Below are 14,664 nucleotides of genomic sequence, written 5' to 3'. Positions count from 1 at the left end.
CCTTGTAGGATTTGGAAACTATACAGTACTTCTATTAATGCAGCCTAAAATCGCATTAGCCTTTTTTGTAGCCACATCACACTGTTGGCTTATATTTAGCTTGTGATCGACGACAATTCCAAGAACCTTCTTGCTGGTAGTTTTGCTGAGCCAGGTATCCCCCATCTTGTAACTGTGCAATTGTTTTTCCGAGGTGCAGTACTTTGCACTTATCCCTGTTGAATTGCATTCTGTTGTTTTCAGCCCAGTGCGCCATCTCATTGCCCAAGAAAAGATTAAAACCACAGGAAACTATGTTGATCCCTAATATTGTCATACCAGTTTTCATCTGATCCTGTTTATTTGCTTGTTTGTAAAGCCAATAGGTCTAAATTGCCTATTAAAGGTCAGGGATCTACCTAGAGTGGAGCAACTGAAGCCTTGCCTCAGAGCACAGAAATTGGTGAATCTGTTGATAAATATTAGGAAATTGAACAGCAACATCTGGACCCATTCACTTTCTTTTTTAAAAAAATGATTGTTTTTTTGTTTTGAGATCACCACACGTTTCTGGCCCTTTTTCTTAAGCGAGGGGTACTTATGTCCATGCATCAGGGAGACAGCGGATGCAATGAGAAAGCAAGAAAGGCGCATGTCTGATCACATCAGAGAGTGCCAGGAGTGATCTCTTTTATAGTGATGGGATGGATAAGAACTGAATCAGGAACTAGAAAAACTGATGAGGTGGGCTGGTTTGTGGTTTGGTTTGTGACCCGGTTTGGAGATCCCATTTTTCTGAAGAAAAGCAAAGTGCTGAACCTTTTTCCAATTACAGTGGGGTCTTGACTTGAGAACTTATTCCGTATTGGAAGGCGGTTCTCAAGTCAAAAAGTTCTCAGGTCAAATCTGCATTTCCCATAGGAATGCATTGAAAACCATTTGATCCGTATCTGCTCTTTTCCGTCCATAGAAACTAATGGGAAGCTGCTATTCCGCCTTCGACCACTAGAGGGGGATATTTTGTTTCTTTTTTTTTCTTAGGTCAAGAAAGGTTCAGGGAAGGCAGGGAAAATACAGTCCAGGCAGTCCAGTACCAGGCAGTCCGAAGACTGTCTCCCAATCCACTCTCTAAACGCTGGGAGGAGTGAGGAAGCAGACAGGCACCCTTTTCACTGGCCAACAGTTAACTGAAAGTTCAAATTTTGCACTTTCCCTGCCTCCCACGTGGGTTTTTTTCAGTTCTTAACTCAAATCTAAGTATGTAAGTCAAGTCAATATTTTCCTATGAGAGCAGTTCTTAAGTCAAAATGTTCTTAACTCAAGCTGTTCTTAAGTCAAGACCCCACTGTATTGCTTCATTTTGCTTTGGCAAAATGAGATGGCCTTCCTGCCGCCTGGTCTTGCCACCTCCACCTCCTGCCGCCACCAAGGGCTGCCGGTGCGATCTCAGAGGGAGTGCCAGGCTCCGTGAAGGGAAACTGAAACGGCTGCCTCTGTGCATGCACAAAATAGTGGCCATGTTTTCTGGAGCTGGCATGTGCAGAGGCACAGCGGGCTCCTGGCAGGTGTAGTCTGGCAACACCTAGAAGGCCACATGTTCTCCATCACTGGTCTGGTATCTTGATCCATTGTACGAAACCAGGAGTATATTGGCATTGCTTTTGCAAAGCCAAAAGGTACACAGCTCATCATAACCCCTCATTAGAACAGGAATCATGTTAATGTTCAAGAAAGGGTGACTGAGGCTGTCTTTAGTGACTGAGAGATCAAACATCCTGGAGGAAGAACATGCTTATGGCTGAAAAACCAACCCCAAAGCAACCGAATCTGCAAATTACACTCCTGTTGTGACAATCAACACATGAGGACTTCACAGCCCTGGCAACTAGGAGATTCTGGAAATTGTTGCCCCAGTAAGTTAATTTCGTAACCTTTTATAGGATCCACCACACACCCTTCTTCTGTGTTACTTCATAATATCCATGATAACAATATTGTCTCACGTTTCTCTTCCTGTTTCTCCACTTTGGGATTAACGTTTTCCACCTGCACTTTGCGGCCAAGAACTGTCTGTGCTTGGCTAGAGCCGTCCTCAGTTCTGCATTTCCTCTTCCAGCAGGATAATCTGCTTCTGTGGTGGCTGCTTCAGCATTAGTATCTTGTTTTCTTCTTTTGACAGCTTTGTTTGTGCCGTAAGAGTTTGAGTTTTTTGCTGAGCAGTTCTGGGAGTTTTTTTCCCCACCCATGTCCCGCAAAGAGATTGGAGAACAGAAAGACATTTTCTCCAAAGTACTCTTTGAACAACAGCTTTTCATGTTGAGTGGAGCTAAAAAAAACCCTGAGTTGTTCTTGAATTATGTGTGAAACCAGGGCACCATTTTTAGAGGTACTCCATTGGGGTAATGTGAGAAATTAAAAGGGCAGTGTGACCCAGCGGCATAGCACCACTTACGCCATTATCTAGTGCCACCACTAAGGTCAGCCCTCACGGACCACTGATGTAAGTGAAGTCCATTACTCAAGGCCAGAACTTGGAAAAGTTACATTTTGAAGCTGCAGCTCTCAGAATCTTCCAGTCTGCCTGGGCACCACATAGTAACTTTTTCAAGCACTGTTCATGATCCACTTACACAAGGAAACAGCCCTGAAAATGAACTCTATATACAGTGGTGCCTCAACTTACAAAATTAATCCATATTGGACCGGTGGCCATAACTCAAAAATTTCATAAGTCGAAGCACCACTTCCCATAGAAATGCAGTGAAAAACATTTAATCTGTTCCAGCCAAAGGGAAAAAAATTCCGGGCTTCCAAAGCTGCACCCGCTGCCCTCTGCCTCCTGCCTCCGGTGCCCTCTGCCTCCCGTCCCCACGGGGACAGGAAGCAGAGGGCAGCGGGTGCAGATTTGGAAGCCCAGGAAGCCGAAAGCCACCCCGACCTCTGTGCCCACTGCCGGCTTTTGGCTTCCCGGGCATCCAAACCCCTTCTGCTGTCCTCTGTCTCCCATCCCCGTTGCCCTCTGCCTCCTGTCCCCGTGGGGGGCACCATACTCCAAGGCACTTATTATTGTTTCTGTTATTATTTCATGTTTTCTTAATGGAGTGAGCCAAGGTGAGACCTGAATGCTGGCAAACTATAATACAGTCTATATTTCCTTGGCAGTGCTCTTTCAGTTCCTCGAGAGGAAGGGAAGATTTTTAGTCATTTGGCAAAAAAACATGATGAGTTCTAGACTTCCTGTGAGGAGACTTTAGATATTTTCAAGCTGCTGGTATGTGGAAAGCGTCTTAAGAGAGAGCCTGGATAAAATGTCAAGCTGCAAACAAAAAGTAAACATGGGCGTGTCCAGTGAGATAATTTTTTTTTCTCTGACTGTGCTTTTATATATGTAAAACTTCACTCTGGTTGGCAAATAAACTGTGTGCTGGAGAAAGGACCAAATCAATGCTGATTCCTGGTGTTGAAATTTTCTCAGTGAGGCAATCATTATGTTACATAAGGGCAAGTTAGGTGAAATAAAAAGGGTGAAATAACTGGTGCTTGGTAACATAAAGCCCTGCATCTTACGTTCAGAAAAGAAACCCAGAAGAAATCCAGGAGAAAAAAAACTTAAAGGAATAACTCCAGGAAGCTTCTGTTTTCTATGAGAAGGATCACACGAAGACTTTCACAGTAAGGCTTGAGGAGGCACTATGGCTGATGATGTGGACTACACCAGAGCTCTAAATGAACATCCTGAGGTCTTCTATCGGTACCCACTGAAGCTAGTCCATGGCGTCCCTCTGATGGCTCCCATTGCTCAACAGTGGGCTCCCATTGAAAATTTCCAAGCACGACCGGATGACCTGCTCATTGCAACTTATCCCAAAGCAGGTGAGATGCAAGCAACTATGTACAGGGAAAAGCGCTGCAGGAGAAAATGGGGTGTGTATATGTGAGGAACAGCAGGTAGGGGGGTGAGGAACAGCAGGTAGAACCAATTTGACACATGCACATTAAAAAAAGAAAGCAGCTTTCAAAGGGCTCCCTCTTTTATTTAGGGTTGCACGAAACGTACCCTCTTAACTTGCTCCACCTCTCATGCACATGCAGCCCACCCCCAACGCAGGATTCTGACGCAACTGGAACCTAATGTGATCGCTGCGCAGAGGAGGAAGACAGCTGCGCGGAGGGAGGCAGAGGGACATGCACGCTCAGCTTACAGGGAACCTTGGTTGCAAGATACCACTGCATGGTGCAGATCTATATGCATGAAATGCATCTAACCTTCCTGTAATTGCGTTTTAAATTGTATATTTTGGCAGAGGAAGGCACCAAATAGCACCAATGACTGAAAGAAATGTGTAAGTTGATAAGGGGTTCACATAATCATTAGATATTAATCTTTTGCATTGTGTATCTCTGCGATGGTGGTTACAGTTGAAACATGAAAGTGTGCTGTGCTCCTGTTTCATTCCTTCTTCACAGAATGGATTGGTTGAAGAATTTAGTGACTTATCAATATAATGTAGGTATAAATGTTATCTGGGCATGAGAGGAACATAGCCAGCAAGCATTTAGCCATAGTGAGAAAGAGTTACAGACAACATGCTAAAAATACACTATAGTTGTCTTCTTTTTTTGGTGATGGGAATGATAATGGTATCCTTCATCATTAATGCTCAATAAAGTTTAGTCAGAGACTTCTGTAATAGTCACAGCACAACAGTGTCATGGAGCAAAAAGAGTTGAGTGGAGTGTTGAAGCATCAGAATATTTTGATTCAACAGTCACAACGTCTGCCCATTGAGGCTTCTCTCTTTACTGTCAATATAGTCACAATCCTCACAGAAGCTCGTGGATGAGTGGGAATGCATGTTTTAATTGTATTTTATTTTGTAATTTGTGATTATAGGTATTAGCACTTTATGATTTTTTACCACTCTTTTCTCTCTCTCTCAATTTCTTCCTCTGGGTACTTCAGGAACCACATGGATGCAAGAGGTCGTGGATCTGATCCTTAATGGTGGCGATGTGGAAAAAGCCCGACGGGCCCCCACATATGTCCGGATCCCATTCCTCGAGATCTGCTCTCCACCCCCTCTGCCTTCAGGTGAGCCTGGAGGCCCAAGGCACTGCGAAGCCTAGCCCTGTCTTTAACCTAGACCATGAAAAAGTAACTGTCTGGGGCTACAGCATTCCAGAATCCCGAAGCCAACATGACCAGATTTTTCCATAATCTGCTTTAAACTCAGCAGTACTTGATTAACTCTTCTCTGGTTCTTTTTCAGGGGTTAGTCAGCTGCAGAATGCTCCATCTCCTCGTGTGATCAAAACCCACCTCCCCTTCCATCTCGTCCCTAAGAGCTTTTGGGAAAAGAAATGCAAGGTAAATTATTCTTATCCCACCTGCTCCTTTCCCACGCCGTCTGCACCTGCAATTCTGATCCACACCCCCGTGTATTAACTTTCTCACTTTTGGACCTTTTCAGGTGATCTACGTGGGTCGTAACGCCAAGGACAACCTGGTCTCTTATTTCTTTTTTGACCAGATGAACTTGACTCAGCCAGATCCGGGCCCATGGGAAGAATATATTAAGAAATTCATGGAAGGCCAAGGTCAGCTTTAAAATTCATGGAGGGGAAAAGTCATCCACAAACATCTTGGGTTGTCATCCCCTTAGTAACCGAAGGCAAGAGAAACCTCAGAAAATGGCATTTTCCACTATATCTCCCAGAATCCATAGCCAGCAGGATTCTGGGAGTTATAGTCCTAAAAGGTGAATTTCCCAGAGTCTAATACAGAAGATGGCTGTATTGTCTCTCCTTGTGAGATTGGTTCTAATGAATTGGAACAAGTGTTGAAACACAAGCAGTAAAATGGGGGAAATGTTTGATTTGATTATTTCTAAAAAGCGCTCATATAGCTAGAACTTACCTACGTAGATCATAGGGGATTTATTTGTACATAAAGATGTACAGGCTTGCAGTGTGAACTTGTTTTGACTCATCAGTCTGTTTAATAGTATTTCATCTATTCTCCTTTTATCTTATTTCATTCGTCACTCCAGTTGCCTGGGGTTCATGGTACGACCATGTCCGGCATTACTGGGATGAGAAGCAAAACCACCGTATCCTGTATGTCTTTTACGAAGACATGAAAGAGGTGAGTTGCAGGTGATGTGGGAGAGTATATTTACTTTTCATTTTGGGGGGGGGGGAATTATTGCAGTGGTTTTTCATCAAAAGGTTTGTCATAATCTCTTTCTGTTAAATTCAAAATTGCTTTAACTTCAGAAGGGCTTAATTTAATAGAAAAATTCATCCTTGAGCTCTTAGTCTCTCTCTCTCTCTGTTTTTCAATTTTGTTGAAAGGTGCTATACAAATCTAATAAATAAAAGGAATATAGTATTAACCTGAGGTAAGATGGAGGGAGTTTATTACTCCGGTGCTATATTACCTTCATTGTTACCAGTTCGCTTCTGAGCCCAAGTGAATTCTACTGGTTTTTAACTGTTTAAAATGTTTTGAAGTTCAGGATGATTGGTTTTAGCTCAATAGTTTAGATCCACGTTACCTTCAGGGTTCTTGAACTATATAAACACATAGCAGAAGCATGTGGTTGGGGAGGAGAGGAGCTTGTCTGTCTGTCTGTCTAAACACACACACACACAATACCCCAGTGTAGTGTAGTGGATAATGTAATGGACTAGGATTGAAGTGACTTTGATTCAAATTGTTGCTCTACCATGAAACTCATCAGGTGGTGGTGGTAGTCAAATTAATAAAACCACTCCCACTTTACTTTGAAAGCCTTGTTAGGACCACTTAGAAGCTGGTTCTGACGTACGTCATATAATGTATACCCTGGATGGCTAACAGCAATGAAAACAGCTACTCACCAACCACCATAAGTACATGGACACTAAAATCCCACCCAAAAAAAGAAGGGGAAAAAGACACTTGAGAGGCAATGGCAAACCAAATCTATCATCAGACTCCTGTATCCAGGTAAATGTCAAAGGGAGAGAATATTCCTAAATGCCTTTCCCCAAAGCACTGATTTAACATGTTTTCTGAGGTCAGAAGGGAGGGAGGCTGATGTATATTGATAGGCAACACATTCCATAGTGTTAAGAAGGCCATGTTCCTGGTGGTAGTTTTTTGGGCTTCTCTTGGGTAACCACCTGCAGCCGCAAAGCCTGGCTAGAATGGGTAGCCCAGGTACATGATCTTAAGGAGAGATGCTCCGGGCTCCAAAGTTAATACCAGCCCTTTGAATCTGTCATGGAAGCAGAAAGGAAGCCAGTGCAGGTGTGCCGGGATAGGGGAGATGTAATTGTAGCTCTGTGTTCCCAATACTAACCTGGCCGCCACATTTTGCACTTGTTGAAGCTTCTGTGTTGCTTTCAAAGGCAGCTCTGTGTAGAGAGCATTACAGTACAGTAGTTGATCCTAGAGATTACCACCATGTGGACCAGTATCATTGGGGATTTCCCGTCCAGAAAGGGTTGCAATTGTGCAATCTGCCAAAGATGGAAAAAGGCAGATCTGGTCACAACAGAAATTTGCTTCTCCATAGAGAAAGTTGGATTCAGGAGCATACCTAAGTCATGGATCTGGCCTTTTAAGGAGTGTGGCCCCATCTAGAGCAGGCAAAATGCTTCCTAAGTGACCAGACTTTCCACCCAACAACATCTCCATCTTGTCAGGATTCAATTTCAATTTGTTAGCCCTCAGCCGGTCCATCACCATCACTGATCCAGGATCTGCACAGCTTCCACTGCTGAAGTTGAAAAGGAGAGATGAAGCTGTGTGCCATCAGCATAGTGATAACAGGCAACTCCAAATCTCCAGGTGACCTCCCCCAATAGTCTTATATAGATGTTAAAGAGCATTGGGGAGATGATCTGTGCTTTTGAGACTTCACAATGAAGAACCCGCTGAAACAAATTCTGTTATCCTGAGGTACAGCAAGCCAATATTCAAGATAAGGTGTTTTGGGTTGTAGTGCTATCACTATAGCTGTGAGGTACCTTCTGAGGGAAGGCAGACAGGCCCGGATAGTGCATTATTTGAAGGATGATCTCCTTGGCTGATAATGATCTATCTGTGTTTCAGGTAGATGCTTTTGAAAACTCTTTCCTTTTTGTTCATTCATGTATCATTTTTGAAACAGACTGTTAGCTGCTGTGTGAAAGTTTTTTCTAAGATGAGGGTAAACATATTGTGCTAAATGAAATAGAAATATGATTGAGAATGAGGAATTTAAACCCCCTTTCAACAGTTGTTTCTTTCATCCTTCGTCTACATTATAATTGTACGAGTAACATGTAAAACACTTTGAGGTTGTTTGGATGGAGCATTTGTTCTCTTTAATGTCCCTGACATTGTGCTGAGGTTATTGATATTTTTTCTTATCATTCATTATGACATTCCCTTTTCTTGGTTGTTATAGCAACATTTTCCATAACTTTCCACACTTTTTGTTCCCTCTGAAGGCATGATTTATTTTCAGTCATGTTTCATGCTAGGGAGTGGAGTTCATTGTCTCTCTGAATGAATGAATGAATGAATGATTCAAAACCATGTCACCTTAAAGACTGTTATAGTTTTGGATGTACATATTTATGTTCTGCACTGTCCAGACTTATCTGGTTATCTGGGCAAGAGAGGAACGTATCTAGTGCTTTTTAACACTTCCTGGAGCTTTATCTAGTGTTTCCCTCACTATGCAGGTACATAGTCTATGTTTTTGTATTGCGCAAAAAAACCCCTTAATGTATAATGAATGTGTATTTAAGATACTGCTACGGAGATGAGGAAAACATTGTGGATTTCAACTGTCCCTATTGCTCAAGGGCAAACCCTTATCTGTGGGATCTTCCCCCATGACACTACAGTTTCTATTTTGGTGTCTCCATAAAACCATAAGAACAAAGTGTTGAATGGGGTCTTAGAGGTGATCTAGTCCAACCCCAAGTTCAGTGCAGGATTCTGTAATGCAGAATGAGGCTGCAGCATCCCTGACTGGCTGGTCCCTCCACCAAAGGAATACTTGTCACCTCCTCAGGCACTGTGTTCCACTGTCAAATGTCTCTTCTTGTGAGGAAGTTTCTCAAGTTTACCCAATCTAGGAAGATTTCACTATATTGCAGAGGATCAAGTCTTCACAGAATGCAGATCAAAGCAGACAACTAGCAGCAGGGGGCAAAATGAGCCATCCAAGAATAAAGGGTCCTCTGGTGGAACATTTGTACTGGATGAACATGGACTTTTCCTGGTGTTTGGTTTTTTTGGGGGGTGGAAGGATTTATATCCATAGGCTGTAATTTTACCCCCATGCCGGAACTATGAAGGTTTCCTGACAAATCAGGGTAGAGGCGTGAAATCAAATATTCAGAGCCAATGTTGGAGTCTCTTCCTCTTCCTCTGATCCCCTCTTCTGATCTCTCCCCACTTTTTAAATTTGGTTGGGGAAGCAGGAAAGCACTACCTCTCCCATGGCAGGCTGAATACTATTAGGATTCTTTTTTCTTTCTGTGACCCAGCAGGGATCCAAAGTGCCTGCAGCTGTCTTTTGTTTGGAAGGGACTCTTTCTAGTGCCTATTGTTTCTAGCTGTGCTGTGGTTGCTGCAGAGGGAAGCCCCATAGTTAACCTTTGATCCCAGAACAACAACAAAACAACAACAGCAAAAGCCAGAGCTTTGAGGAGGTCTAAGAAGGCCCAAAGAACCACAAAAAAGAAGCAGTGTTAAGTGAGATAAGAGGGACATTGTCTGGATGTTGGGGCAATTTCCATTGTGATCTGTGCCTGAAGTGGAATTTAAAAGGGTACAAATGCTTTACGTGGAAGAATCTAAAATATGCCTGGCTGGTTGGTGCAGTAAATGGAAGATTTATAGTGCAATAGTTCATCCCTGGTCTACTTATCTGATTGGCACATGAGTATAAACTCATGCATGTGATCACAAAGGCATACTTCAGTTGAACCTGTTACTTTGGACTGCAGCTCTTGAGATATGTTATCAACTATTCACCTACTGTAGAGCAGTATTCCTTATATTCCTATAGCAACAAACACCACTGCCTATATCCTTCAGACCACCACAGGATAGGATACTATAGGTTGACTTGAGTACACTGGACAACAGTGTTGAGCATGGGGTATGATGGCTCATCAGAAGATGATTATTAGTGTTATAAGCAAAAACCTGCTTCATTCTGAAACTCTGGAGGCTCTGCAGCTCAGAATGTTTGGGGTTTTACAAACTGTAGGTTTGACGCAAGTTAAATAATCTCTGAACAATCACCCAAACAGAATGCCCCATACTATTGAAGGAAACACTTGTTATGTGCCTGAAGTCTTGATAAACTTAAAAAGCAAAGCAAAAGACCACTAAAGTAATTGGTTGTTTACCTATGGTGGCAAAAACTGTCACTAGATGACTAGGCACTAAACTTCCGGTAAAGAGGAAAATATTTTCCCTCTTCATGCTATCAGTATATCTAAGTGTCTCATCATTGCTTTGAGTAATTTACTGCACTTTATCCTTTTAGACAAAGGTCCTTCAGAAGGCATTGGTCTGCGATTTCCATTACCCACCACTCATTTTCATGCCAGGGCTGATGGCACTTTCATTTCAACATCTGGAGAGCCATCCTTTTTACTCTTTCTCTCAATACATAATACTGCACATAATGCTAATACCTACAGCCCATTTGCTCCTTCCTCTAGCACAATGGTTTCCCATGTTGGCAACATCTAGGGTGGAGGGGATCTCTGGAAGTTCAAGAGACACACACCCATCCCCAGACCTTTGAGGACCATACCCTTCATCTAGAAGATGTCCTTATTCCAGAAGAGTCTGTGTTCAAAAGTGTGAATAAAGCTATTCACCCAAACATACATGTAATGAGAGAGATGCCTCCATATGTAATAAAGATACGAAAGACATGGGCTGTGCTTCCAACATTCACAGCATTTTGAAGGGTATTTTGGATTTGTCTTGTCATAGTAATTCCCTTCCCCTGTGGAATCCTAGAAATTGTAGTTTTAGTCTCGCACAGAGAAGGCAGAGTTTAACATAAGCCAGGGCTCAACCACAGTTGTTTCAGAATCTATTGAAAAAGGCAGGATTGCCTCAGAGCACGGTTTCCACTATGAAAATGAATTGGGAGAGAGATCAGGAGTTTTAAAAATTGGTTTAAAGTTACATGGTAGTTGTGGGTTTTGGGATGGTGTGTGTATCCCCTCAGGAAAACTTTTAATCCATTTTTAAACAGTGTTGTATATTGGTCAAGGAAGCTTTTAGAATAATTGCATGTGAGGCCTGCCTACCCTCACACTAGCAGCTTCTCACAGTCATTAGCTGCAGTTGCTGTGCTGGTATTTTTAAAATATTTTAATTTTTTTTTAATTTCTGGTATAGTACTAGTTCAGTATGAAAGACGGGGGAGGGGGGGAAGGTTTCCTTGAAGCCATGGAACTGGTAGCCAGGGCTGGCAAAATGGAAGGCACACCGGCGATGAGCAAACCCCACAGAAGTGTTCAAATATGTATGCCAGAATGATTCAAAACAAATCAATTTCAAAAGTAATTTCAAAGAAAAGGCCCTCTACTGCTGAGTAAAATGTTGCTTTCAAATAAAAAAAAAAAAGGGTTTCCCAGGGGAAAAAATCTGTACTTCTCTGTGCATTGTATAGTCATAATTTTAAAAATCTATTTCAAACACACTAAAACCGATTTAAAAAGAGTTTCTTTTCCACATGTAATTGAGCTCTGGCTCTATGGAATAATAGAAACAGAGATATGATGGTCTATGCAAGATGGGGGTGGTGGAACCCTTGACATGTCTGTTTCCCTTCCATTTTCTTGTTTTCCTTTATATTCATTGAATTTCTGATCATATGCAGACTGCTGATCCCTCAGGAATGGTTGCACTACCCTGCGTTACATCTTACTAGCTCCAGTTTAGGTGGGATGAAGTGTAAAAATATATATCCAAAACAGAAATGTTTAAGATATGAAGAGAGTTTTTACAAACTTGGCATCATTTCCAGGAAGACAGAACAGATTGAAAGGCCCACCAAGTTTCATTTTCTCAACTACAACCATCCACTGATAGCTTTCGACATTCTCTTGGGATCCTCTTCAACACAATGATGATTGTACTGGGTCAGCCCCCATAACTCCAATCTCTTCTCACTCCCGTCAGCGCCCATTTGTATTTCTTCACTAGGACTTGACCCGAGAGATACATCGCTTGATGGATTTCCTGGAGGTTGACCTGCCTGAAGATGTTGTGCAGAAGATTGTCCGTAATACATCATTCCAGGTCATGAAGGAGAATCCAATGACAAACTACAAGCTTCTCCCTAGCACTATCTTTGACCAGTCAAAAAGTTCTTTTATGAGGAAAGGTAAGTGATGTTTGTTACAGTAACGGTGATGTCATCTGCCCGTCATTGCTATGGTTGTGTGTCATCTGCCAATGGCGTGACAGGAGGTGGGACATAAGAGGGTGGAGCTAGGGTATTTAAGGGGGAGTGAATGAGGTGTGAGTCAGATAGGGACAGATAGGGTCTGGTTAGGGATTTAGGGAGTTAGGGCTTGTACATGTTGTGTAGTACTGTGCTATATATATATTGAGTGAAGGTCTGAGAGAGTGTGTGTGTGTGGGGTACTTTATTATTACTGATTGCCTTTTATTTTAGTTGATAAAGTGATTTACCATTCCTTTTGATGTTATCAATAAACATAAGTTTTTATTTTAAAAATCATACTTTTGTCTGAAGAGTCTTATGAGGGAATGGTTGGTGGCAGCGTGAAATAAAGTGAGTGTGAGTGTGATGTGGCAGCTCTTTTGTGACGTGTGAGGAGGCTGTCACAATGTTCCTGCTCTCAGAGTTAATAAAATGTGGGCTCTAGGGGTAAGGGATCAAAAACAAAGAGGAAAGGAAGTATTTCTTTCTAGTCTTTTATTTATGGTGTTTTCAGATGCAGCGGCTGAAATTCAGTAGTAAGTCACAACTAGAATAGGCCTGTTGAATCAATGGGATTTACAGGGAAGTTCCCCACCAATTCAGTGGGCCTGCTCTAGTTGCAACTTACAACTGAAGTTCAGCCAGTATTTCTAGCATTACCAAGCACTGCTCTTCTTCCTAAGAGAGTGTGTGTATATACTAGAGGGTAATAATGGTTTGGGATGACTTTAACTGTCATGGTTCCATCCTATGGAATCTGGGACTTTTAGTTTGGTGAGAGACTTTACTAAATAGTGCTAGTGTACTTCACTAAACAACAGCAGAGAATTCTGTGGTAGGTAGGTAGGTATGCTTTCTTTCCCCCAGAACAAAGACCCAAAGTAGCTTACAGAACAGTTTGAAACAGTAGAAGATGAAATGGTTTTACCATTGCCATCCCACATGAGTTTCCATGACTGAGTGGAGATTTGAGCTCAGGTCTCTTGAGTCCTAGTCCAAAATTGTATTCACTACCTGACACTCAGGCAAGATGCAGGCATGATGTGTGAGGCCTAAACATACTTATATAATGGAACCATTAGTGACCATGCAGCATATTAAGAATGGGGCGACTTTGGCTTGCAGATATCTCTCATCAATTCTATCCAGCATAGATAATGGTAAGGGACAGCGGGAGTTATAAACCAAGCTTTTTGGAAGTCCAAAAGTTGCTCATCCTTGGTACATATAGTGGAGTCATTCGAGGATTTTTGTTTTGCTCAGGGAAATAGGATAACCTTACCATTATAGTTAGATAAAGCTGTGTCAATTTCATTACTTTTTCATGGTGTAGGTAATCAGAAGCAACAAAGGTAATTGCAACAATTATGAAGTCAGCGGAGGCATTCCCTGTTGCATCCTAACTGGATGACATGGTGTGCAATAGCAAATGATTGTGGCTGGCTTTTTAACGTGGTGTTATTCCGAGCTGAATTTTACAGTATCATTTTTCAGTTTGATTCCAGACAACAAAGCATGGGTGAGCCCAATGGGACCCTTTCCACGGTGTTGGTCTGCAGTTTTCAGCATTCACTACTGTTGACTGCACCAATAAAATCTGAAGGGCCACTCTTAGAAACAGAAGATTGTTCTCTGATAGCCCTTCAAATGGAGAACGATCTTCTGAAAAGTAGAAAATATGTCCACCCTGTGAAATTCACAGCTAGAGCATGTGGGTCTTCTGTAATATGAAAGCCTGCTGTTTCCCTTAACCCATTCCTGTTTTTTTCTTAGGTGAAGTTGGTGATTGGAAGAACTATTTCACAGTGGCTCAAAGGGAGGCGTTTGATGCAGATTACCAGAGAAAAATGGAAGGAACAAATCTACAGTTCCGAGATGAATTATAGGCCGAGAAATGTACCTTCTTTAAAGGAGCAAAAATCATGTCTTACTCTGTAGTTTTGTTATAATGCACTGTATGTGGGTATTATTTTAAAAATGTTCTGATGGAACAATGCCTTGAAAAGATATTATTCCATCAGAAGCATCATATCAAGCCAGAATGGCTTTTTAATCATTATTTCAAATGATTAAACACAGAGCAATTAAACATATGTTTTAATACTAAGTTGGTGCAATTTAAAGAAACATAACATTAAAAATTGTCTGTAACACTCAAAGGATAAATTTGTTTATTTACTTATTTGGTTTTTTTAATTTTATTTTTATTTACACAAAT

The 14,664-nt window shown here is 41.9% G+C and overlaps 1 protein-coding gene across 1 annotated transcript; it reads left to right on the top strand.

Annotated features, from left to right (window-relative positions):
- Positions 1-2,951: 2,951 nt before the first annotated feature.
- LOC110078522 (sulfotransferase 1B1) lies at positions 2,952-14,605 on the top strand. The gene is made up of 7 exons (XM_020792806.3): positions 2,952-3,852; positions 4,943-5,071; positions 5,250-5,347; positions 5,451-5,577; positions 6,030-6,124; positions 12,203-12,383; positions 14,220-14,605. Exons 1-7 carry the CDS (start codon positions 3,672-3,674, stop codon positions 14,330-14,332), a joined length of 924 nt encoding a protein of 307 aa, XP_020648465.2. The 5' UTR covers positions 2,952-3,671; the 3' UTR covers positions 14,333-14,605.
- The last annotated feature ends 59 nt before the right edge of the window (positions 14,606-14,664 follow it).

Source organism: Pogona vitticeps, chromosome 6 (genome assembly GCF_051106095.1).
Source record: "Pogona vitticeps strain Pit_001003342236 chromosome 6, PviZW2.1, whole genome shotgun sequence".
Taxonomy (NCBI): Eukaryota; Metazoa; Chordata; class Lepidosauria; order Squamata; family Agamidae; genus Pogona; species Pogona vitticeps.
The sequence above is the reverse complement of the archived record's forward strand: the minus strand, read 5'-3'. Positions and strand labels throughout refer to the sequence as shown.